Genomic DNA, 24,746 nt, shown 5'->3' on the forward strand with positions numbered 1-24,746 from the left:
TTGTACATGCTCACCAAAATTGGACAATAGAAAATAGGAAAAACGTTGATGATGTAACATTTGGATGGTGGGGTCAGAATGCGGCATAAACGACATAAAAGCATGGGATGTTTTCTTGGCACACGTTTCCGGACCCTTGGTACCAACTGAACATGATGTAAACACTTACCTGAGTATTGTTGGTAACTGTGTTCATGACCTTGCATTCAGCAGGATAAAACGGCGTTCACCAAGTTTAAATGATCTCACACTAGTTTCTTGAACATGAACATCACTGTCCACAAATGCCATCCACAATCGCCAGATCTCAATCTGACAGAGCACCTTTGAGATTTGGCGGAACAAAGGATTCATGGATGTGGCTCCAACAAATCTACAGCAACTGTGTCACATGACCTTATTGACAAGTAGTTTGTTAAAAGGTGTAGAATTTCCACATTGAAAATTTTTGATGGGCTGCCCGTGTGAGACTTTTGATACAACCAGCTTTCTTTTTTCTCTCTCTCAAATACCAACATGGTCCATAAGTATCAGTTTTTGAGTATGATATTCTCGATGTTTAAGTAATTTTCTACATAGTTTAACTTTGCATAAAGTTCTCAAGCTGGAAATATTTTTATACTGCTTCATTTTCTGTCTCTTAGGCTTTTGATACTCAGTTCAGAGAACTGAGGCAAAAAAAAAAAAAATGTCTGTATTGAATACCGCTGTGAGTTAATTACATCCTGCATGAAAACCCTGATAGAAATGGCAGGCTTGTAGGGAATGTGCTAGTTCATTCTGCAATAAAATCACAAGTTCAGATGTAAATTCAAAGAGGTAGCAGCAACATTCAGATGAGCTTCTAGAAATAGATTAACTGATTTTTTTTTTTTTTTTTTTTTTTTTTTTTTTTTGGGGGGGGGGGGGGGGGGGGGCAAATTTATAATTGTAGACCTGTTAAAGTCACATCAATGTATGTAAGCTAATTAAATTCTTTTACTTAAATAGTATTGTAATGAACTTATCTAATATAGAACGATTTAAAATGCTACAAAAAGCTTAATTTTCCCCACAAAATGTAATTAAAGTTTGCTTGCAGAAACTGTTTATAATCCTTTGAGAGAGAATGCAATAATGGCTGCTATTAAGAAAAGGCAATGGCATTAAAGCCTTGTGAAAAGCTAACGCATGGAAGAAGCTCACAATGCGAGAGAAGGCTGTTGTGTCTTTTAGCGAGTCATGCAACAACTTAAAGAAACTCTGGCTTTTACTTTTGAAGCGGCGTCTTGGAGTCGATTAGTGGAATGTCGAGGTCAGCGGAGGCGGCCGGTGCAAGCTTTCTCTGAGATGCGTCATTGTGATCATTGCTCATCTGCTCACCACCGAATTCTGCAGATTCATTTATGAATCATTCTATAGAGGCAGAGTTTTTTCTTATTAATCTGCATACACACAATGCTCAATGGAAAAACAAGTTTTTGTTTATTAGCATGGAGTTGACATAGTATTTAGATAATTAATCATAGGGTTGATTTTTTTTTTTTTTTTTTTTTTTTTTTTTGCTTTAAGTAGCAGTGTTCTTGGAATGATTGTACAAGGTTGGCGGACTTTTCTTTTGCAAGTTTTTCTCATTCTTCTTGGCACAATTGATAAAGCTCAACAATGCTGGAGGGGCAGCATCGATGCACTGCTGTTCTTTCTACAGATGCTTTGGCAGGTTAATGTTTGAGATCTAGCTGGGTACAACTTTTTCTAGAGCTTTCGCTCGGTCCGAGATCACGACTGCTTCTGGAAACGATTTTCACTTAAGATTGCTGCATATATCTTTACTTCCATCCTGATTAGTCTCCCGCTCCTTGCACGATCCTGTCACCACCGTGTTTGACTGTAGGGAATGTATTAATGAGGCGGTGCTCAGTGCCTGGCTTCTTCCGCGCACGTTGGGAGTTCAGTCTACCTTTTAGTGAAGTATGGATTCCTTCTGGCCACTTTACCATTAATGCCTGATTAGCTGAGTGCTGCACTGATGGTTGTTGTTCATTAAGGTTCTCCAGTCTGCACAAAAGAGTTACTGTTGTGTTCCTGTTAGCCTGCAAAACTCGCACTGAGGATGACTGGTGGCTGCAAAACTTGAAGATGATTTGAGGATACAGAGGTCTGTGACACTTTCACTGCTGCAGAAATATGATGTCTTTCTCTAGATCTGTACCTTTTCACAATCCTGTCAAACCTGTGGAGTTCTCCCACCCTCAATTATTTGTTTTCATTCTTATACATCCATTTCATTATGGCACACTGTATAGAGCGGTGTCTACACTTGCTAATTATGTTAAGGAAATTGAAAATTTCATTCTTATATCTTTAATATTTTAAAAATAGTCTCAATGTGTTTTTTGTGTAATAAATTTGAAATTGTGGAAAATGTGAAAGGGTCTGAACACTAATAAATGCATTACAGGTCTTACAAAAACAAATCATGACAATTTATGAGCTGACTGTGAGAAAATGTCTCCTGCATCAGTCACTCCCCAAAGGATTAAGATACTTTGAGGTTTTTACATTTCTTATTGCCAGATAATTTAGTTTAGTTTTTAATGAATATATATTTTTTAGTTTAATTATTTCAGAATAAGTCTGCAGTCTACGCAGCTTAGTTAATCCGTTTAATAAATGCAAGTTGTAGAAAAGAATTGTTGAGTTTGGACAGTTCATCCGAGCATTAATCATTAAAGCAAATCACAGCTACTTAGCTACTCTTTGCAAGTTTGATTTGTCACATTGGTCTCGCCACTGAGTTAGTTGTCATTGGGGAAAAAATAAAATAAAAGACAAATCAGGATTCGGGTAATAATAATAGGCACAGAAATTATTTTTCTAACTTTAGACTGCCCATCTGAGCTTCTGTAGACCATGTTCTTTGATGAGTAATCTGCTTTGCCCTGCCTTAACACAAGTGTGCTTATTTTCTTCCCTTGTTTAATTCGATTCTCTTTTTTTTTTTTTTTTTCTTTCTACCTCTTTTCTTTTTTTCTCCAGTTGCTATACTCCTGAAGGATGAGTACTTTGTAGCAGGGGCTGGACTGCCAGGGCGCTTTAAGGCTGAGAAGATGGAGTTTCACTGGGGCCAGAGTAATGGATCAGCAGGCTCAGAACACAGCATAAATGGCAGAAGGTTCCCTGTAGAGGTAAAGTGCCATGTTGCTACCATGCAATCTGATAAATGTGCGATATGGAGTGTTGAAGGTCAACAATGAATGTTGGAGAGAGATTAGTGAATTCAAGTTTATGCTTGAACTATTTTTATAGCATTTTTTTTTTATCCATAAACACCAGCATCTAAGTCTCCCCCCCCCCCCCCCCCCCCCCAAAATATTTATCCAAATTATTTATGACAAGGATTTGGTGGTAGTTTAAAAAAATTTGCAGGCATTTCTGTCATAAGCCTTTGTACTGAGCTAAGGGAACATATTGATGCACAAAAACATTAGTTTTCAAGTCAAGACACGGTACTAGTTTGAGGCAGATCATTGGATCAAAGTAAATCCTCTTCATATTTTAAAGTAAATTCTGGATCCAAGGAAAATGAGAGACAGTGCATCGTCTTTAGTTTGCATTTATTTAAATGATCTTTTGCTAGCTGCCACATTGCTACAGATTGTCTTCACACGTCTACTAGAAAATAGCCGTATGCCATAATTGGTGAGAAAGTACCCCTGATGATAGAAATCTGTGTCTTGCCTCATTTTGACAGCCTATGACATTTGTAATACAGAAAGGCTTTTTAATAAATTGGGATTATGTTGTTCAAAACACATGGGATTTTATGCGATAGGGAGCGTCTTACGATCGCATTACGGAACTGGCTAAACATGAGAAAACTGACTGGAAGTGGTTCAGTTCCTGTAACATGGCTGTAAAGACTGACGCCCCTCTGAATTATTGATTGTCTCCACGTATTAAAGCACAAATTTCACATTTAATATCATGCATAGATTGAGGTATTAGTGACTTTGAATGCATCATTTATGCCAGCCATTCCTAGTCGCCGTCTAAAATTGGAATTGCAGTTGTGTAATGCTCTTCTTGCAAAGTGGGGTCATAGAATACGGTTTTTACCCCCTCTTATGTCAAATTGTTGATAATTAGTTTAAATTTAGCAGCATATGAAAACAGGAAGTGGCTGTTAGTGAGCCTTTCTGTCCTATCTCCAAACACACAGCTAGAAGCCTCCTGTGTTTGTTTCTTGGCCCTCCTCTTTGGAGCCATCTCTGCAGGCACAGCTTTTGATGCTGAATGGCTGGGTAATTAGATTTATTTTTGCCACATAATTTTGTGTTCAGTGTAGTGTTAAAGGGCACCGGATAATGTACAGCCATTATAAAGCTGTTGTGCATATGGCTCCTTTGATGGTGTGCTACCTAATAAGACTGAAGAATTTACTTTAATAGCCAATTTGAGCAGCTGTTGGAAAACAAAGCATTTCTTTCAGTAATACAATTTATAGATGAGAAATATAGATTTGTAGCTTAGTATACTTTTTTTTTTATACGCCAAGGTTTTGCGTTGAATCCTCTGTCAAAGAATACATGAGGCGGTGCTTAAATACACATAAATGATATAATAATTAAGTGGAAAAATTCCAAAGTCATAGAAATATATACATACATACAGAGGTTAAAAAAATATTGTTACAGCTGCACAAGATAAACTTCTGCTGTAATGCCAGCACATACATCCATCATCAAACACGCAGAAAATAAAGCTAAACATCTACAATTACTGAATAATTGTCTGCCGACAGTGAAATTGCAAAAATGTGGGTATGGTACTGGCACCCTAGACTGAATGCTCCTTAATGTGTGGCAGCAATCAAGAATGAAACTCTTGCCATTTGCAAAGGACATCTGCTATAGCCTTTATCTCACTAATAAATGAAGGAGTCTCTGTATGTGTGCATGTGGGTCCTTTGTATTTCTCAGCAAATCTTCTTACAGTCTATTTCACACTGCTGGGGATGAAAGGAAGTGGGGTGTTGAATGTAAAGTGGCTGTCAGTTGTTTTCTGTTACCATCTGCATGTGAAGTATTTCAGGAACTTCAGTTAATTGTAGCTTGTACTGATAGATTGCATTATTGAACACTGATAGTCCCAACATTGTAGTGTCTACCATCAGGCATGTAAGGCTATTTAGATTTAAAAACTGTAGCTACATCTAGGGTATGCTTATTAATTAACCTCTGCTGATAGGTGGTGCCACATGTGACTGATGACGCACCACCCAACAGCAGAGGTTAATTAATAAAACTGTAGTCAAAGGAGCTTGTAAAGAAAAGCGTCTGGACTTAAGTTGCTTGAAGACGTTTCACCTCTCATCCGAGAAGCTTCTTCAGTTCTAAGGTGAAATGGTGGGGAGTCCCAGATTTAAACCTAGTGGGAATATCCCCCACAGAGGGACAAAAGGACCCCCTGATGATCCTCTAATCGCCTGAGCCAAGGTGTGAAAATGGGTGTGGGTCCCAATCAGCCAGAGTTTCGGATGAGCTCATTGTGGAACCTGGCCCCACCTTATCATGCAAATTCCTGCTTTTCTTTACAAGCTGCTTTGACTACGATGACCTGGATGACTGAGAACCTTCACAGACATAATAAAACTGTAGAAAAGTTGGGCACGGCAGTAGAAAGGAGGGCTCTCTCATATTTGATTGTGAATGTGATATATGTACACTGTTTGCAATTTTTTTTTTTTTTTTTCTGAACTCAAATCTTTGTAGCTATCAGCTGTCCTACTTTCTGTTTTCTATTTTATCACTGCAGTGGTTTTATCAGAGCAAGTGTGCTGTCGGCTCATTCAAAAGAAGCTCTCTCTGGATGGGCACTGCAACTTAAATAATGGGTGACCCTCTTCTTGTGCCATGTCTTCTTTGAACAAGCATGTCAAGAACATGTAACCCAGATAGGACTGACTTGGCACAGTATAATGGGGAGTGTGTGTGTGTGTGTGTGTGTGTGTGTGTGTGTGTGTGTGTGTGTTGGGGGGTGTAGGCTCACCAAAAGCCACTCGTAACTACAAATAGTGACCGTATTGTATCAGAATGTGCTGCTCCCGATGACATTTCCTATAGGAAGTACAAAAAGGAATATTCCAGACGTCAGCAAATACATCCATCTGTATAGGAAAAGGAAATGTATGTACAAGGTGCAGCACAAAAGCGGCTCTGAGTTGGAGGTCCTTTTTTTTTTTCCTCTTATCAAACAGTCAGCTGGCATACTGTACATCAGAAATGATAGATTACCTCAGATACCAGAAAGCAAACATGAAATAAAGTGATATGTTTTGAAGGGAAATGAGGTTGTGTAGGATATAGCCCTTAGCCATTTCCTTTTTTTTTTCTCCTTTTTTTTTTTAATATGACTTGGCAGAATTTGATGTATTTACGATGATATCAAACCTGACACGATGTGTGCAGCCAATCCCTGCGTGTTACAGCCTATGTATACCGGTAAATGTTTGTGCTTGATGTACCCAGTGATCGTTTATAGCAGAGGCTGGCTTTTGTTGTGTATATGTTTTTGTTCTTCAAGAGTTGAACAGCATGACCTTGGAGGTTGAGCTCCAGGGCTTATTTGTCTCTGCTAAACAGAGACCGTTTTCCAATCTGCTGCTGTCCAATTATCTCTCCACTTTAAATGCGTCACTTTGAGCTCTGACTCACATATAACACTGTGCATAAAGCTTTTGCTTTTTCAGTGTTAAAAAAAGGAGGGGGGGGGGGATTTACTGTCCCACCTGCCCAGAAGCTCTAAAGTGTATACAAATGTAGTTCACGTGTCCAGAGGGTCGAAACACAAAATTTGAATTCAACGAGCTGTATTATAGAGCAGGTCTGGCTTTGTACCATGGTTATTTTAAAAAAGTAAAGGGGGGAAACAAAACAATGGGCTCCTGAGCTTGACATTAATCTAACCGCGGTCTTTTTCGTGGGAGTGAAGTGGGGAAATCGATAGATGGACCACCTGTTCGCTCAAACAGCGGAGTGAAAAATGAAACTGGAATTTTTTTTCTCCCTCAGGGTACCATAGGGAGATCTTTTCTAATAATATATGAGGGTGTCACCAAGGTTAGATTAATTATACATGGATTACAAATCACACCTTCGAAGGGTATGCGTTTGCACACAGGACTAGGGATGTATGAAAAGTGTTGAGGTGAGTGTACAGTAAGAAAGGGAGAAGTTGAGTAAAGATGAGTGTCCAATGAGCGAAGGGCCACTCCATTAGATATCCTCAGCTCCCTAATAACTACTGGAAAAGATTTAAGGATGGGGCCGGTCCAGATATTGGCTGGCATTATTTATTTAGATTTTGATTAAGATGCCAATTTCCTGAAAAGAAAAGTTTGTTTTTAGTGGTTGGATGTTATAATAAAAGGATCACAGTTAATTGCTTTACAGCAATATATGCGTATTAATAAAAAAAAAAAAAAAAAGTAACTTACAGTGACTCTAAATGGATCCTACTCTGGTACTCTGTGCTGCAGACAGTGCTGAGATGATCAGAAATAATGCAGTCAGAGCGTGTTTTGCTTAACAATCTCTGATGCAACGTTTCCTTGAGCATATTTTGCTGAATTATCTTCTGGGCCAAGTAAAGCCCCTCAATAGGCCAGAAACAGTCGATAATATTGGCCAGCCGATGTATGCTGAGCCTGAAATCTCAGTGTACTGCACCACTGAGATAACTCAAATAAGCAAAAGATGTTTAAAAGAGGACACACACACACACACACACACACACACACACACACACACACACACACACACACACACACACACACACACACACACACACAACCAATTACAAAAATTGCAAACAAATCCAGATAGTGTTACAAGAACAAAACTGGTGAAAAGAAATATGGATGTGTGTATATTTATATGTGAATTAAGTTTAGAAATAGAGAGCTAGATAGCTAGCTATAGTATAGATTGTACTGTATGTACTTACTGACACATATATTGTCTTGTTTTGAATAACTCAAGAGACTAACTACACAACACGCGTTCTTACGAAACAAATTCTGACAGGATAGTGCCGACTCGAATCATTTCCTCCATGGCTGCTGCATTTCGTGAGCATCTTGTTCAGTCTTCTGACTACTCGTATAATAGTAGATTTTTCTACAACGAAGACTACCTTTCAACGCGCATAAACACCAAGCAACACCACAACAAATGTTACTTTAATGGATGGAGATAAAAAGTTAGCCGCTTGCTTAGCATTGGATTCAGTATTGTCGCTGACAGCAGCTTCTCCCCCTCCTGGCTGGTCCCTTCCCTTCTGCTTCACAGCCGAGATGGGTGAGTTAAAGGGGAAAAGCACACACAGTTATATGGCCATTATGAGTTGCATCATTTCATTTGGGTACCTCTACAGGTCCCTCATGTAGTTGTATTTGTCAGTGTGAATACACTTACGCTCACTATTAGCACTGTGTTAAGCATGGAAATGCGCAATTTGAGACACAGCATTAGTTACATAGACTGGATGAGCTTAGCTTCTCTGGCTGAGAAGCTGCTGGTTGCCAAGGTGCTTAATTTTTATAGATGCTTATGAAAAGTTGCACCCAGTTTCTATGATTTATAACCTCAGTAAACATTTTTCTGTTGACTTTATAGTCTAAATCACTATTTTCAGGTCTTATTGACTAAAATTCAATTTATTTTGTATGTCACAGTCATTATTAGAGTCAAACGGGGTGTGCTGGCTCGCTGACTATTTGTCAGTAACAAGTTATGTGAAACGGCGTCATAGTTGACACTTCCATCTTTTAGATACAGTTCACAGATTTCCATCATGTGCTGTCTTTTACTTTGTCTATAAAGTTCTGTCAGTCATTTGTAATGTGAAATACTAAGTTTAATTTAGTTGTTCAGCAGCACCTACTGTGCAAATTAACACTTTATTGACACTTTACTCGTCTTGAAAATGAAATCTCTAGCACTTTGTAGGTGCCCAAGTAAAATGATAACGTAGATGATCATGTGCGATTTGAGTGCAAGAATGGAGAGATTTATCTGTTAATGACAAAATGCTGCGGTAGCACACTTGTTGTAAAGGAAAGAAGAAATGCATTTGTGATACTGTGAATAACATCTAAGCTCCCTCCGCCAACAAACTTATTTCTTGTAGATTTTGTGTCTTGCCTCAATATTTTGCCGTCTTGGGAAATCACGCCAAACATGACTTTGTTTTTCACCTGTGTGCGCCTAAATGGAACTCGGGATTGCAGAACAGCTTTCAGCACTTGTGTTCACAGTCACTTGGTGGCGAAAAAAAATGGGTTGCTATAGATGGAGGCTCAGAGTATGTGGACAGCATATCTCTATGCATTATCATAGCTTAAAGATTGGTCAGACCCCACATCTGCTCCTTTTTCAACGACTTTGAGCGCTATCTGTAAGCGTGGATAAAGCTCACTCTAAAGAGCAGGGATTCTGACAAACCTAAAAACAAAATGTTGTAATTCTGCAATCAAATAATTGAAATTCCTTTACGGTTTTCACTGCGATGGAGAATCCAGTTTTCCAAAGTGTGCTGTTAACAAGAGCAGGTCACATGAGCCAGTCTCTCTGAGTAAATGAAGCCTAAGGGGGTGAGCTTAATTGGGTAAAGTAGTTAATAACATCTGAAGGGTGATGAATGGCCGATGCTCTTTCTTGCTGAGTTCTCAGACAACAAATTAGTTCCATTAAAGGCTGCAGTTAAAGGAACTCTGAAGGAAACTGATTAACTTAAATTATCTGAGTAATTTTGTACCTGGTTAAAGCTGATGGTTAGCATTAATGGATTTATACACTTATTTACTTTGACTTTTTGAATCTGTTGTCAGCATGGCCACGTGTGGTTTGTGGCTTCTCGTAATTTTCCTTTGAAAAGAAAAAAGACGTGCATACCCTTTAATTAAATCAACATCTAGAACCTTTTTCTTATTGCCAATTAACTCGGTTCAGTGACATGAAAGGGTTTTTCAATTTAAAGAGGCTTGAATGTGCAATGATAGACAGCTCCAATTGCTACTTTTAGAATCATTTGCTGATTCTGGTCAGCATTACGGTTATGTCTGCTTTGAAATATGGAAAGAAGAGGGGGTTGTTTTTTTTTTTTTTCTTTTTAATTGAAAACCCAAGGCATGGTACATGCTATATATGGTGTATTCTCTGTATGCTGGTTTTCCATTACAACCCACACGCCCAAAGCTTTGTTTTGAAATCCGAAGCGGTGTTTGTGGGTGATTTAAGGTAATTTAAGCAGTGATCAGAAGAATGCCATTCTGTTAGATCTCAGCACAAGGGGGATCACGTTCCTCCAGCTTTTCCACTCTGCTTGTGACTGTCTGTTAGGACAGTCACCCTGAGGAATGGGATGCTGTATTTCTCTAACATCCTCCAGGAGTGGCAGCACACAAAAAGGAATGACACAGATTATGGGAGATTTATAGGAGTGATAAATACACCCTCTTTTATGCCCCTCAAAACAGCTTTTCATCAGCTCCTCAGCAGTGTGTCCAAGTGATTGATGACAGGACTGTTCGCTCTCCTTGTCCACTCCTTAAGCTGTTTATGCTCTGTTTCCCACCCCAGATGCAGATCTACCTTTACAATCCGGATGACTTTGACAGCCTCAGTGCTGCCATTAAGGAAAGACGCATCGTTGCTGCCATGGCCATCTTCTTCGAGGTAAAGTATCAGCAGAGTTGGAGTTTGAGGTGCACAAGAAAATCCAACAATGCACTGCAGCACTTGTCTTTTGGACTGGGCAACCATTTAGGTCCAGACTAAATACCCAATTGATGACCTACCATGAAATTTAATACACATTCAAGTTCCTCTCAGCTGAACTGTGATGGATGGCATCATTGGGGTTTTATGAGCAGATATCAGTAAAAGTTACTGACATTACTATCAGCCTTATGAGTGTGCATCCTTCATAGCACAGCTTAGTTTCCTCATCGGAGGTCTCAGAAGAGTAAAACCTCGTTGTAGTAGCTCTGGGTGTAGTTGCTGGAAATATTGATGGAAAATATCCTTTTTCACTGTTGTATGAAATGACTTACTGCCAGCTGTAAGAGATCATTTACAAAACCAAGGAGATGAGGGAATAAATGGAATAGATAAAAGGAAGCTGCCTGTAGGAGTCAGGAGGATTAAAACGGGGCATTGGAACTATGGATTTAACATTGGGATTGTTTTTGGTCCAATTTTGAGAAAGGTAATCATATAAATTTTTCAAGTCCGTAAATGATAAATATTTATTAGGAATGATCTTTGGCACCTGCGTTGCGATAGGAAATTTCCTCTCCAGCTGGTTGCTGATTGCATTTCTTGTTCTGTGGCACACAGCAGATTGTTTGCTGAGATACTACAAATTGTCCCCTGAAGATCTGAGCACGTAAGCTCTTAATGGGCAACAATGGTCCTAATTTCTATTAGGTGTGCAAACACCTCCAAGATTTAAGCAGCAGCACTGAGAACTCTGCGGTTTCTATCTCTGTTAGACTAATTTCTATTAGCAACAACTTTACAGTTGGTGGCAGCTGATGTATATCTGCTAACCTTCACCTTAATAGTTTATAGAAAAGATTCTGTTCTTCGACTGAGGTAGGCTGGAATCGGGACACAGGTGTTTGCAATGTAGGTCTGCTCTTAGACAATGATGAACCGCGTGTGCACGAGGACCTAAATGGCTCCGCTGGGTCCTGACAGCCCTATTGCTTACTGCAATTAGCACCACCATACACAATTTGTTGGAAAAACAGTTTACAGTGTGAAGGTTTTTAAGCGGGCATGCACACACTGGCTCAGATTTACTATTTCTAATCAATGAAAAGTATTCTTCCTCTGCTCCCCAAAGGCCTATTAATGGCCTCTAAGGTGTGCATATTATCCACATTCAGCATTCGGCTCCAAACAATTACTCTCCTCTGACTGACCTGAATTAATGTCGAGCAAGGTATTATTGGTCCCCGCATCCCAACACTGTTTTTGTCCAGTCTTGTCTCTTAAGTGGGACGCTGGGAATATTTAAAAGCGTTGGACTGAGCAATATTGCTCATCTTTTGTCATTTCAAACAATGAACTGCCAGCCCAACAGATAAAGAAGGCATCATCACCAGTCCTCTGGAGACGGCACAGGAGGAGGACGGCTGTGGTCATTAAAACATTTTAAATCATCTGGAAAAAAAGAAATTCAGATGTGGATTTTTCAAAAATCGGAAAAAGTTTCAGAAAGTGTCTCCCTGAATGTTGCTCAGTGAACATCACAATGTTCATCTCTAGTTTTCTTTTTCCCATTTTCCCCCTTTTGTGTGTGATCTACATTCTAGGTCACAGGCCACACATGGATACTACCCGTAGATCTGCAAAGACCAGAAAATGTGCATTTGTTTGGAAAAATATTTGGCATTTAGGAAAATGGATGAGACAGCTCTCTCAGACAGAATTTATCAGTATACTCTGCGGCTCGACTGTAAAAGCACCGAGTCCTCGGCAAACCTGTGCCTCAGCAGACAGATATTGAGTTATTTTTGCCACCATTTCGTTCTATTGAGTTTCGTAGCATTAGGAAACACACTCGTGAGCTCATTCTCCCTACCTTCATCTGTAAAATGTACACTATTAAAAATGATTTTCATGCATCTACATCATAATGAAAATCCTATCAGATGAGCAAAGACATTTGATATGAAGTCACTCTATCAGACCTGTGCTGTGAATAGTTTTTAATTAGAAAAGTTCAATCCAAAGAACCTTAGTAACAGACGTATGAAACTTTGTTGAAAGCATGTTTTGTAGCTGAGATTTAATTTAGTTTGCTTTAAATCACGTTTGCAGCAGATGTGACTGTCCTTTTAAAGTAGTGCAGGTTTTACTGTACATACAGTATCACAGCTAAAAAGGCGAACGCAGTCTTTGAAATGATCAGATATGTTTAGTGTCTTTTATAACAATCAAAGCATCAAAAGCAGGTTAACATACTAAAGGCAGAGCAGGAATTGGAGACGTCGTTTATGGTTATGTTGGCGAGTGGGTACTGCACATAAACATCAAGGTTATTTTGTAACACATTTTTAAAACTGTGTGATGATAGGTTCAGATTTTTGGTGGTTATTTTCCAAGTAAACCAGAACAATCAAACCCCGAAACAAAAACCATTACAAGAAGCAGAATGGAAAAAGATGGCTTCTGGTGCTGCAGTTTAGTCCGCTGATGTCGATTGTCTTTTGGTATTTTATTTGGATTATTATAGAAGTCTGTTAATCCCTTTTCTAATCCTTTGTCTCTGGATGTTTCCTGCAGCTGGGGCAAAAAGACAACCCAGCTGTGGACCCCATCATCCAGGGATTGAAGGGAGTCGTGCATCATGGTAAGTAACGGGCACGTAACCCCTGACACACTCTACTTTCCGTAGAAGAATAGTTTTCATGCCGTTGAGTGCTCGTCATTCTTTGTTGAGCTGCGATGCTTTTATTTGTTTATTTCATATAGTTTTAACTTTAATTCCATAATCTCTCAATCTCGCAAAAAAACATTACATTTGGGGAAATAAAGTTCTAATGGGATCTTCGAAAAGCAATTGACCCTTACAAAATCCCTCTGATGTTTTCGTAATAGATGTTTTGATTTATCCGCAGAGGTAAAATCCTTTTGCCATTGCAGATATGGTGCCGTTCCTCCTCCTCCAGGAACAAAATGTCAACGCTCTTGCATTCAGCTGCTTAAGCACTATTATTTTAAAAATTCCAAATGAGTCTAAACACAAGCTATGAGCAGAGTTTAACTTCAAAAGGAGATAAAATTTGTAAGATCCCGCCTCTGCCGTGCTACTGTGGCTCCACAGTAGGAGACCTCCAAGGAGCTTCACTCACAGAGAAAGAACTATTAATTACATCTCAGCCTTAATTAGACAACCCTTTGTTTTAGTCAGGCTCAAATGTAAATCTATGAGCTCTCATGGACTGCAGCTCCTGCATAGGCTTATATTCATATTTAAGCTATTAATGTCTTGTGTTTTGTGCTATGGCACAATTCTTCATGGCATATTGTTTTAAATTACTGCTGCTGGGCCGGCGTCACAGGATTCATGGCTTATGCAGTCTATAAGCATATGTTTTATCACGAGTGTGTAATCCTTTACTACAGATGAGGGCACAACAGCTCTGTTTACACGGACACGTTTGACTTGTTTTACAGCCTGCAGCTGACGGTCTTTTTGTGACCATAATCGTAAACAGACAAGGACATGTAAGAGTATGAGGATATATAGAAGCGCAACATAATTGCGCTTCACTCACGCTGGATTTGAAAGACCAGCGCTGGGCTTCACTGAATCGATTCTAATTATAATTCAACAACCTCAACTTTCTGGAGATAGGCGTTTCGATGTTTTGCATTGTGGGCTAGCGAGGTTATGACATTTGGCATTCACGTTGGAGGGGAAAAAAATATTAGCGGTTTTCTTTTTGCTAAAGATAAATGTATAAGGGTAAAAATTTGACCATAGCAAACCACTGGAGGCTACAGGAACACATGGAATTTGGCCTCAGAACCAGGAAAGGGGTCACTTTGTTTTGGCAAATTTTAAATAACTATATTCTGATTAGCCTTAAACCAGGATAACGTGTGTGCGTGTGGTTATTTTCCAAAGATGTAGTTAAGCTCCCTTTTTCTTTTGTTATATAACCTCGATAAAGACAGATTATCAAACATGTTGCATATACTTGATTATTTTGAGTCTCCAAGTGCCTGGACTGCACAGATGTCCGTGCTTGCACCACATTATTTCATTTCCTGACTGAAAGAGAGCCTGGTGTGGGTGTGGTGGTTTTTGGCCTGTCTTCCTCCGTGCCTTCTACCCTGTTAGGATGCTTGGTTTTTCAACTAGCTCGTTATCCCGCAGTCATCCATCCATCAACATCTCGGTGGCCCATGAGCGATAGGGCACGTACACTGTCTGAAGACGGAGAGAGGAAAGGCTGTGCGCGCTGAATTTCAGTCGGGGTAGAGATGAGGCATCGGGGGCGAAGCTTCCCGTACCTCACCAGCCTGAATATAAACCACACCCTAAACCCATGAGCTACGAGAGATTATATCTGAATTAAGTTTGGCTTTATGTTGATATTTGTCATCATAATTCAAGGAGAAAAAAACAATCAAACCGACTTGCATAATCCACTTTACATAATCGCAGGACATATAGGAATTTTCCTCTAAAAGATGCTTCTGCTTTTTTTTTTTTTTTTGTTGAGTGTTTGTTTTTCTGCACAGCTTTACCTGATTCTGATCAGAGGACTGAAGAGATCCAGCAATCATTATGATCTGTCGTAATTCCAATGGCCCATGCCACAGTTGCTGCACAGAGCAGAGCACGCTACCACCCAGCCACAGATCAGCTGTCAGAGCTGGCCATTTTATCACACTCCTCTCCCTTTGCTCTTCTCTCAGTCCATCTGAGTACAGAGATCTGGCCAGAGTGATAACAAGTGGTGAGGCTTTTTAACTACTGCCATTCCACTCGTGGAGGTTTCAGGAAAGCAGTAATTATGCCACACCGGGAATGAAATGAAACAACCTTGTTAATGTTGGTGTAATTGTAACTTGACACATTAAGGGTTTTAGTGCGCCGAGCGATATGCTTTACAGCGCTGTGTATTGACAGGTTTTGATCTCTTTACACAGAAAAGGAGACCTACCTCAGGTCGTTCGTCTTGAGGGATCTGCTGCCATCGTCGGTGGACAGTTATTACAGATACACCGGCTCTCTGACCACTCCGCCCTGCAGCAAGGTAGTGGAGTGGATCATCTTCTCCAGGCCTGTGTATCTGTCCCACTCACAGGTGCGTCAAGTTCACATACGCGCACGCACACACACACACTTGTCCATACAGCTCTATTCTCCACGCACAGTCAGATCCCATTTGCGCACAGTCAGTGGATCGCTTGCTGTCCCACGGTGTCAGTGCACAAGCAATTTTTCCCCTCATCTGCCTCCCCTCCTTATTCCCTTTTCCTTCGTTCCTCTCCAACTCCTCTGCATATGAAACCATCACTGCCTATATAGTGGATGATTAAGCAGGAAGGGAGAGCCAATTACTGGCATTTGAATGATAGTAAGTGTGAGATAGCACCTATGCATATATTGTGCTGTTAGTGTGAGACATTGACTAAAGACTCCTAAATGGAATACTGCTCTGTGTGGAAGCTGGCTATCATATTATTAAAGTTGTTCAGGTTCATCAATTTAAATTCTCATTTACCTGAAGTAAAGGTTTGACACGTGTAATGAAAAAAAAATGCCTTTAAACTATTCATTTATGTGCTTTACAGCATCTTGCCTCCCATGGTTTTTGCTGTTTTGATTTGAGAGATAATATATGCCAAGCCATGCCCAGTGCTTTCTGCTGATCCCATACACAGTCCTTTGCTGCATCTTTTATACAAACAATTCTTAGGTTACCCAGCTGCATATCCTCTAGAGAATTCTGTGCTGTAGAAATTTGCAAGGCTCAGTGGAATTTCCATCATCTTGCAAGAGGACAAATCTTTTGTTCAGAAATGACTTCTCCTGCAAGAATATTGACCCACCTTTACAATGTTTGTGACGCTCACAGATAGTCTTTTATGAACCTGTAATTCATTTCTCCAAGCACGCATAGGACACATTGATTCCACAGTATCTGTAATGTGTAGTCATTACAGCACACTGCAGGAGATCATTCATGGCAATCAATGGCCACAAATTTGCCCCATTGAGAAGTTACAGCCCAGCATGCAGCCCGGGGTGATGATTGAAGTCTGTGTCTACTGGTGCCTGTGGTGTGAATGTTACTTGCAAATGCTGTACTCCAGTTGTGAAGAGTCAGCTACTGGCATGCAGCTCCAAATGCAGTTCTGCATGATATATTGAAAGCGCGTGGACAGACGCGTATACATATGCACAATAGCACTTGAATTTGCCTCAATAGCTATTCTTTGTTTCTTTCTATCCAGCTGGAGGCTTTCTACTCCATCTTTACAACAGAGCAACAGGACCACGTCAAGTCTGTCGAGTACCTGAGGAACAACTTCAGGCCCCTGCAGGACCTGGGCAGTCGCAAAGTTTTTAAGTCGGCTGTAGAAAATGCATGGCAGAGGGATTTGACCGAGATCCTGGGAAGCCCTCATAGCACCGAGGCTTCAAAAGGTAAGCTTTGTTTTCTCTATGATTTTTAGATTTTTCTCAGCTGCAGCACTACTATAAAAGGATTTGCGTAATCCACGGAGCTCCCATAATTACAATTATTACTTACTTTTTCAGCGGGGAATAGTTGCTTGAATTGGTAGCTAATATTGCAGCGTGGATTAATGTTGTAAATGCACACTGTGCAGAATAGTGTTGACATTAAGCCAATGTTGCATGGACCAAGATCTGTGATAGAAACAGTCTTACAAGTCATACAAGTAAAAAACTGAAAAGCAGGAAAATGCTTAGAAAGGGCAAACTAAATATAAGTACTTCTATCAGGGTTTTAAATATGATGATGGGATTTTATGCTTTTTTTTTTTTTAAATGGGAGATGAGTGTTTAAACTATCTCGGTGGGTTAATTTCAATCACAGTCTACCTAAATATATACTGGCAAGATAAGTGGGCATTAATCTAAACCTGTTCATTTTATACTCGATTGGCTCAGTAAATGTTAACATGCTAATGAAAAACACTTAATTTTCAGATTTTTAAGAACTGAGTCCGTTCACTATGCAATATGGGCCCTAATTTGTGTGTGTGTGTGTGTGTGTGTGTGTGTGTGTGTGTGTGTGTGTGTGTGTGTGTGTGTGTGTGTGTGTGTGTGTGTGTGTGTGTGTGTGTGTGTTTTCGACTTAAAGTCTAACAATCCTGTGTGCCTGGGCGTGTGTGAAACTGTCTATACTGATCGATATTATTAAATGAAATGTGCAAAGAGGGCAGCAGACTCGGTGCATACATGTAAATAAAATAATATGAATAAAGTGCTTTATTTAAATTAGTTTATGCATTGTTTGGATTTTGTTCCTAGATTCCAACGGATAAAAGAGTTTGTTAGCTGGCAAGTGTTGATTTTTGCCAACTGAAATTATAGAGGCAGATTTTATTTGCTGTATCTAACTAGCTAATCAGGCTAACATTAGCATCGTTAGAATTTAGAGAACATGAATCCTGGGAGATCAGGAACTAATCAGAGGGAAAAAAATATTTTTCAGCTGCTATTTTATGCACAAGGTGTTGCCATAGCGCGTGGCGCCGCATGTCTGATTTGGCATATGCCGGATGCGCTTCCTTACACAACCCCCAAAAGGATTTGTCTCTTCTCTCGGGATCAAACTGGTGATCTTTTGTTTGTTAGTCAAATATCTAAACCGCTACACTATGAAGCCATAGGGAACCAATCATAGATCTCGGCTAAAATCAGTCTCTCAGTAAAGGGACAATTTTATTGTGGTTTTTTTTGGGGTTTTTTCTCGTATTTTGTTAGATAAAAGTCGAACAGAGGAGAAATCAGTAGTTTAATGTAATAATTCCAATTTCAGGAGCTTTTTGGGTAAAACTTGGCACATTTGATTCTCTCACTGATACAACTGATTCTTCAAAGCACATATTAATACCAGGCACGGACCTCATGCAGTGCTTGATCAGAGTATCTTTGTTTGTCTTTCTCTTTTATGTGTGCATCTTGCCGTGCTGGCTTTAACCGAACAGTACAGGAACTATGGAGACTAATGAGAAAGGCTGCTGCTCCTTAAAGTGGTGTTGTTGGTGTCTGGCAGGGAGAATTGATTGGGAATGCTTGTGATGAAGTTGGAGCACTCTAACGGGGCCGATCAGCAATCATCATTAATATGTGGTACAGCTAAAATAGACCCATACAAATTAAGTTGTGAAATTGCTTTTGTGGCATTATGTCAGTAGGCAGAATGAATGGGAACCAGTGTCTTTTAATTTTTTGTTTACCCCTCCCTCGTCTTTTTATTTATTTATTTATTTTCTGTTTTGCAAAATCGAATCTGCATTTTTATCAAAGAATATTTTTGTGCAAGAATGTATAGGCGAATGGAGGTTTAAACACTGTCAATCTCATCTGCAAGGATGACATCTGTCAAGGTTGTGCAACGGGGCCTGTTTGTCCGCGCACAATAAATGATGGCTTTGCTTGTAAATGGCGTATGAGAGCCAGGGCCGCGCCTTCACTGAATGCTCCACCGCTGTGGCTTTTATGGCAATGGAATTTGTTTGGCCATTACAAATGCAGAGCTAACCTTTCAGATGCAAAATAGAGATTGCAGATTAGTTTGTGGTGGTGCACTGTCATTGTTTGTCCAGTAATAATGCCAAGATATATAGGGCACTATTTATTTTATCTTTGGTGTGTCTTTGCATGTGTAAAAAAAACAACAAAAAAAACCCCCCAGCTCTGCCAAAGCCATACCCTCCATTTAAAATTTAATTAATTGAGACAATGGCGATAATGCTTTTTATATGTCTTATCAGATTGCTGTGTTCATTATATTCTCAGGTTAGGGAACTGATAATATGTTTCGAAACTGTAGAAAATGACAGCGACAGTTTCCAAGAACCCACAATGATGCTTTAAACTTTCTTGTGTTGTCACTTACAGCACAGAACTGAAAAGTAATGAATGTATAAAGATATAAAGTGGAGAAAGGCTGCCATGTCCTTGTTCCGGAACAATTATAACCGAAGAATGTTTGGCATTTTACTCCTACAGTAGGCAGTTACTCGATTTTCACCCAGTCAGCCTTTCATTTTAATTAAAGGAGCATTAGTCTTAAAAAAAATCAGTAGGTGTTAAGATTATGGTTAAAGCTATAGACAGTGAGCATCACCGTTAAATGATTATTGTAGTTACTGCGTTGGTTTTTGGTGGTTGAGATGACTCGCATTACTCAGCTCGCCTGCAGAGTTCACAATGAATAGTTTTGTCCCCCCCCCTCATTGTGTTTAGAGTAAAATCCTTGTCTCCTCGATCATTCAATGCTGCAAACAGCTTCTTTTAAAAAAATACTGTAAAGGCTTTAGAAGTGAGACGCTTTGGAACTGCTGTTTGTTGACAACCGTCGATTCATCACCGCTCGGTAGACAGTGCCGGGAGAAAGATTCATGCTCTGTGCTGAGTGGTGTTGTAGACCGAGGTGGAACCTCTATGAAACACGAATTTTGAAGGTTACAGCGAAGGTTACAGAAAGGTAGAAGCCTGGGGATGCTAGTGTTAAAAGAATTCCTCCACTTTTAAAACAGTATGTACATTTTATTGTCAGCTTAAGGTTTTGTTTCCACTCGATCCTGCTCTGCGCCGGTTTTTACCAAGTGCAACTTTCACAAAACGAACACGTGCACATCTAAGTTTGAAATCAGTGCCTGGGTCGCAGCGTTTGCTCATAACTTGACTACATTTAAGAAAAGGTTGCTCAGATGACACATTTTTAGGAGAAGAATCTTTTTTTCTTTTTTTTTTTAAGTTTTCTTTGCAATATGCAGAACGGGAGAAGCTGAGATGGTTACTAATACGTGCGTGCTGATTGTTAAAAGGATGATGATTGCCATGACAGAAGTGATGCAGGCAGTAAAACCGCAGTGACATCTTCAGCTGCTATTAAATTATCATTGTTGAGGTTGACAACACACATCCGACAGGTTTATAATACATTTCGCACCTGTCACATCTAATCAACACCCCGAGATTTTCTTCCTTTTGTTTTTTCCCCCGTGTTCTCTTGACTGATTTCTTTCCACCCTGTCTCCCTTTTCTCCCTTTCACATATCGTGGTGCATAATTTGTGTCATAGCTTCAGTGTGCAAATGGAGAAAACTGTGGTGACAATTTCAATTTGGCAGAAACTCTGAGAGCACATAATCATTTGACACTATTTCCTGACTGCTGTTGCCCTGATCTGCTGAGAAGCATGTCCAGATTGTCCCTTACCCATACTGATGGAGCCCTGTGTAAATATCCTTGCTGCAGCCTGCACTGCCACCTTGAGGACGATTTACAGATTATCTTTTGTCTCCTTTGTGCGTAGTGTTTAATCTGACAAATTGGGTATGGGCATGTTGCTGCTAGATAATCTGTACCACATGCCCGCCACGCGGCGCTTGGTTCTTTTACATTTTGCCTGTGCTTTTTTTTTTTTCCCCCTTCTTCTTTTTTTTGGCATGAAAAAGGCACAACGCGTCCAGATTGACAATCTGCACACGCCGGAGGTTGTGCGTGACCCAACTGAAGCCTTCAGGAGTATTTTTGTTATTGAGTTACTTTAGCTTTGTGCACTTCTGGGTGTTTCTCAAGTGGAAATGGCTTTGAGTCAAAGCAAGCGGGATTTTGTAATAAGCCCGTTAAAAGGCAACCTTCATTCTACCCACACATGTCGACAGACAAAAACACATGTGGTCAAGCAGTCATCCCAATCACAGTCTTCCATCTTCACCGAGCTGTATTCAGTCAGTGAAAAAGTGACACCACTGTTTACTTCCTTGTCAATCTTTTTTTCGTCCCCCTCCTCCCCTTTTCTTTCTTTTCATGCTGCCTTGTTCTCATATCCTTCTTTTTTTCCCCTCTCTGGTCTTTTTAGTGTGCAGCAGTGCCCCAGTGAGCATGAAGATCCAGCCACTAAACCAGACGGCATTGATGGTGAGCTGGGAACGCCCTCTGACAGTCTACCACCCACCTATCACCAGTTACATGGTCTCCTACAGCTGGGTGAAACGTGATGTCGCTGATGAAAAGACCTTCACCAAGACCGGGGATCAGAGCATGGTGAGTGTGGCTGTTTAAAAGCTTTTATTTATTTATTTTACAATAAATGTTGCATAAACAGCTCCGATTGGTGTGCAGAGCCTCAGATGTATCTGTCAGGATCAGAGGTTGGCCAGATCAGTGACGGTGTGTATTGGAGGTGACAGGTTATGATGAACTCTGCCTGTGGCTGTTGGCTGATATGAGGGCCCAGACACTCTGCTGTCACTCACCTGTCTAAGAATAGAAGCACAGGCCCGTCACAAACTTTGACGTGTCACACTGAGATACTGTATATATAATGTGTTCAAAATTGCAGCTGTGGCCTTTATCCAGGTGTAGCATTTACCCCTCTGTTTATTTGCATTTAGGTTTGAATCAGCCTCAGAAGTAGGCACCTCTATTACAGGGTGAACAAAAAAAAACAAAACGCATACAGACCAAGGCGGCGTAAACAAAATAATATATTTGCTTTTATTTTCCCAATTTAAAAAGCAATCATTTAAAAAAATCTTCAGTTTTCAGGCAGTACGAGCAGCTCTTTCAACAGAAACTTCTGTTAGTAACATATGCAGAGCAAATGTACCCTTTTAGATCTTTGCTCCACTGATCATATAATTCATCTCGCTGCCCTAAACAGTGAGTTGGCACACTTCGGTTCTTACTGTAGCTTTTCAGCAGAATATTCAGTGGTGTCCACAGATATATCCTCCCTCTGCAGGAGGTTGCACCTACAGGGCTGTTCTTTTTCACTCTATATATTCTTCTCTCTGGTCACATATTTTTGCATTTGTGGAAATCCAACACCCAGCTGTGCATCTCTTTAAAGCCCACTGACCCCCAGCTGTTTTTATAGTCTGCATGACTGGCTTTTTGATATAAACAGTGCAGAGGAGAAAAATCTCATCTCACCAGTTCAGAGACCTGGGATCAGTTCCCTGGTGGCAATGCTACCTCCAGCTTGGCGCATTCCAATAAACACAGTTGTCATGGGCTGGAAGCTCGTGAGGGATCTTGTAATGTTGCTGCACTAGCGACTCCTATTTGGTGTGGGTAACTGCACAGAAGGGGTGAGATCTGAGAGCAAGAGCTGGCTAATCCTTTAAGGTAATAACCCCCTTCACTCAAGCGTGTTTGCCTCACTTTGATGTTTAACCTTCACTGTGCAGAAGGATCCAATTGCAGAGTCTGGCACTGAAATTTTTTTAAACAATCGTTCTACAGGATGATTTCATGACATTATGAAGCAAATTTTGCAGCGTGGAACTTGCACGAGTTCGATGCCTCCGGTGCGCGCACACACTCTGTGAATAAGGAGACGCGTTGTGTTCAGCAGTTACACAATGAACAATGATTTGCATATTCATAGATTCTGGGAGAAAGGAGGAGGAGATGTAATTTTAAGAATTTTAAACCAGGTAATTGAACTACTTTGTGAGGGTAAAAACACTTCAGACACAAATTATTATTCTGCGCAGCTTATCTTTAATACTGTGTTTCCTAAAACATGCCTGGAGGAGAACTTGAGCTTCGAATGTAGCTAATGAAGCTTAGAAAATGATGGACAAGTGAGCTGAAATCAATATGCAACCAGGCTTCTGGCAGTCAAGAACTCCTCCACAAAATAAACTGTTATTCTCATCAGAAAACATACCATAAGTTAATATTATTCCCTTTGTTGAATTATTGCCGCTCATTGTGGACAGAAGTTCACATCTCACTTGCAGCAACAATATTTATACCTGATGTTACCCATAGCTTTCTCTCTTTCATCTCTTTTTAGCTCTCTGTTAATGATTACTGCACCCTGATGTTCTTCTTATATCTCTACAGTCTTCATTTTCTGTACTCTGTGGCCACGAAAGAGCAGCGCGTTCTCCATAAAGGCTGCTGCACTGTGAAAATGCTTACTTAGATATCAAGTGTCATCTAAACTTTGTTACGGAAGATGTATTACCCATGATGTGACTGGTGAACCATGTTGGGCTCGTGAGGCTAAGTGACTATTTTGCGTGGAATGCATTAATGTAATAACATGATTTATTTGTCGTGGTGAAGTGGGAGACCTGTAAATTTGCATTGTGCTTTGATTTCAAATGGCTGACTGAGAGAGTGATTATAGTGTCCGTGTGGTGCTCTGTCCGTGCAGTTACACTCCATTAATACAGTCGATCAGCCTCTTTTTCTCACATTATTCTGTCCACTTCTCCCTCTCTGCACTAAAGTCCTTATTTTGCTCACTTCATTTCCATTTCAATTTTCAGTTTCTATCTCTGGACACCTTTATCTGAATTATTTTGGAGAAATACTGGCTCTGCAACACCAGAGGCAATCACCCACCTATTCTGAGGGCACTTTGAATACAAGTTAAGCCATCTGCAACCTGCAAAAACACAATTAAATTAAACAGAAAATAACCTTTCTAAACAGCTTGGAAGTTGTGGGCCACAGACTATTGGACAAGCAGTAGTTTAAAATGGAAAGCGTTCATTGGAGGCTATTTGAATTATTAGCATCTGCCTTTTCAAATGTGTTCATCTATTACGATGCAATTCCAGTTAGAATTGACAGTATTTTATGTGTGTTTTCTCTTACAGAAAGCAGTCATCACTAACGTTTCTCCTGACATCCTGTACCTGTTCAGAGTGCAGGCAGTGTGTCAACATGATCTGCGCAGTGATTTTAGCCAAACACTGTTGTTCAGAGGTATGTGGTCACAGCAGGTGTACTCTAAGGCCTTTGTTCCGTCTTCAAATGCACTAATTGATCAATATATAAATATTTTATGTCCCTCCCTCTTTTGTTTCACAGCTAATACAACAAGAATTTTTGAAGGATCTCGAATTGTGAAGACTGGGATGGTTAGTTGACCAGAAGATGGCAGTGCACATTTCTTTTTGCATCTCAGTGACGTTCATGTCATATTCTGTTGGGTAACCATT

General features: G+C 40.1%; 1 protein-coding gene across 1 annotated transcript in view; it reads left to right on the forward strand.

The window, feature by feature from the left end:
- The window catches only part of ca16b (carbonic anhydrase XVI b), a 110,685-nt gene that overhangs the window by 65,640 nt on the left and 20,299 nt on the right, over nt 1–24,746 (forward strand). The window contains exons 4-11 of the mRNA XM_086292872.1: nt 3,019–3,167; nt 10,623–10,718; nt 13,338–13,404; nt 15,717–15,874; nt 17,028–17,220; nt 21,641–21,825; nt 24,402–24,510; nt 24,616–24,665. Of these exons, the coding sequence (XP_086148998.1) occupies nt 3,019–3,167; nt 10,623–10,718; nt 13,338–13,404; nt 15,717–15,874; nt 17,028–17,220; nt 21,641–21,825; nt 24,402–24,510; nt 24,616–24,665 (1,007 nt within the window). The remainder of the gene's footprint in view (nt 1–3,018; nt 3,168–10,622; nt 10,719–13,337; nt 13,405–15,716; nt 15,875–17,027; nt 17,221–21,640; nt 21,826–24,401; nt 24,511–24,615; nt 24,666–24,746) is intronic.

The sequence above is a fragment of the Aulonocara sp. 'chitande type north' Nkhata Bay genome, linkage group LG5 (assembly GCF_057382095.1).
Source record: "Aulonocara sp. 'chitande type north' Nkhata Bay isolate Kocher_YH1m ecotype deep benthic linkage group LG5, A_spYH_male_GT1.1, whole genome shotgun sequence".
Taxonomy (NCBI): domain Eukaryota; kingdom Metazoa; phylum Chordata; class Actinopteri; order Cichliformes; family Cichlidae; genus Aulonocara; species Aulonocara sp. 'chitande type north' Nkhata Bay.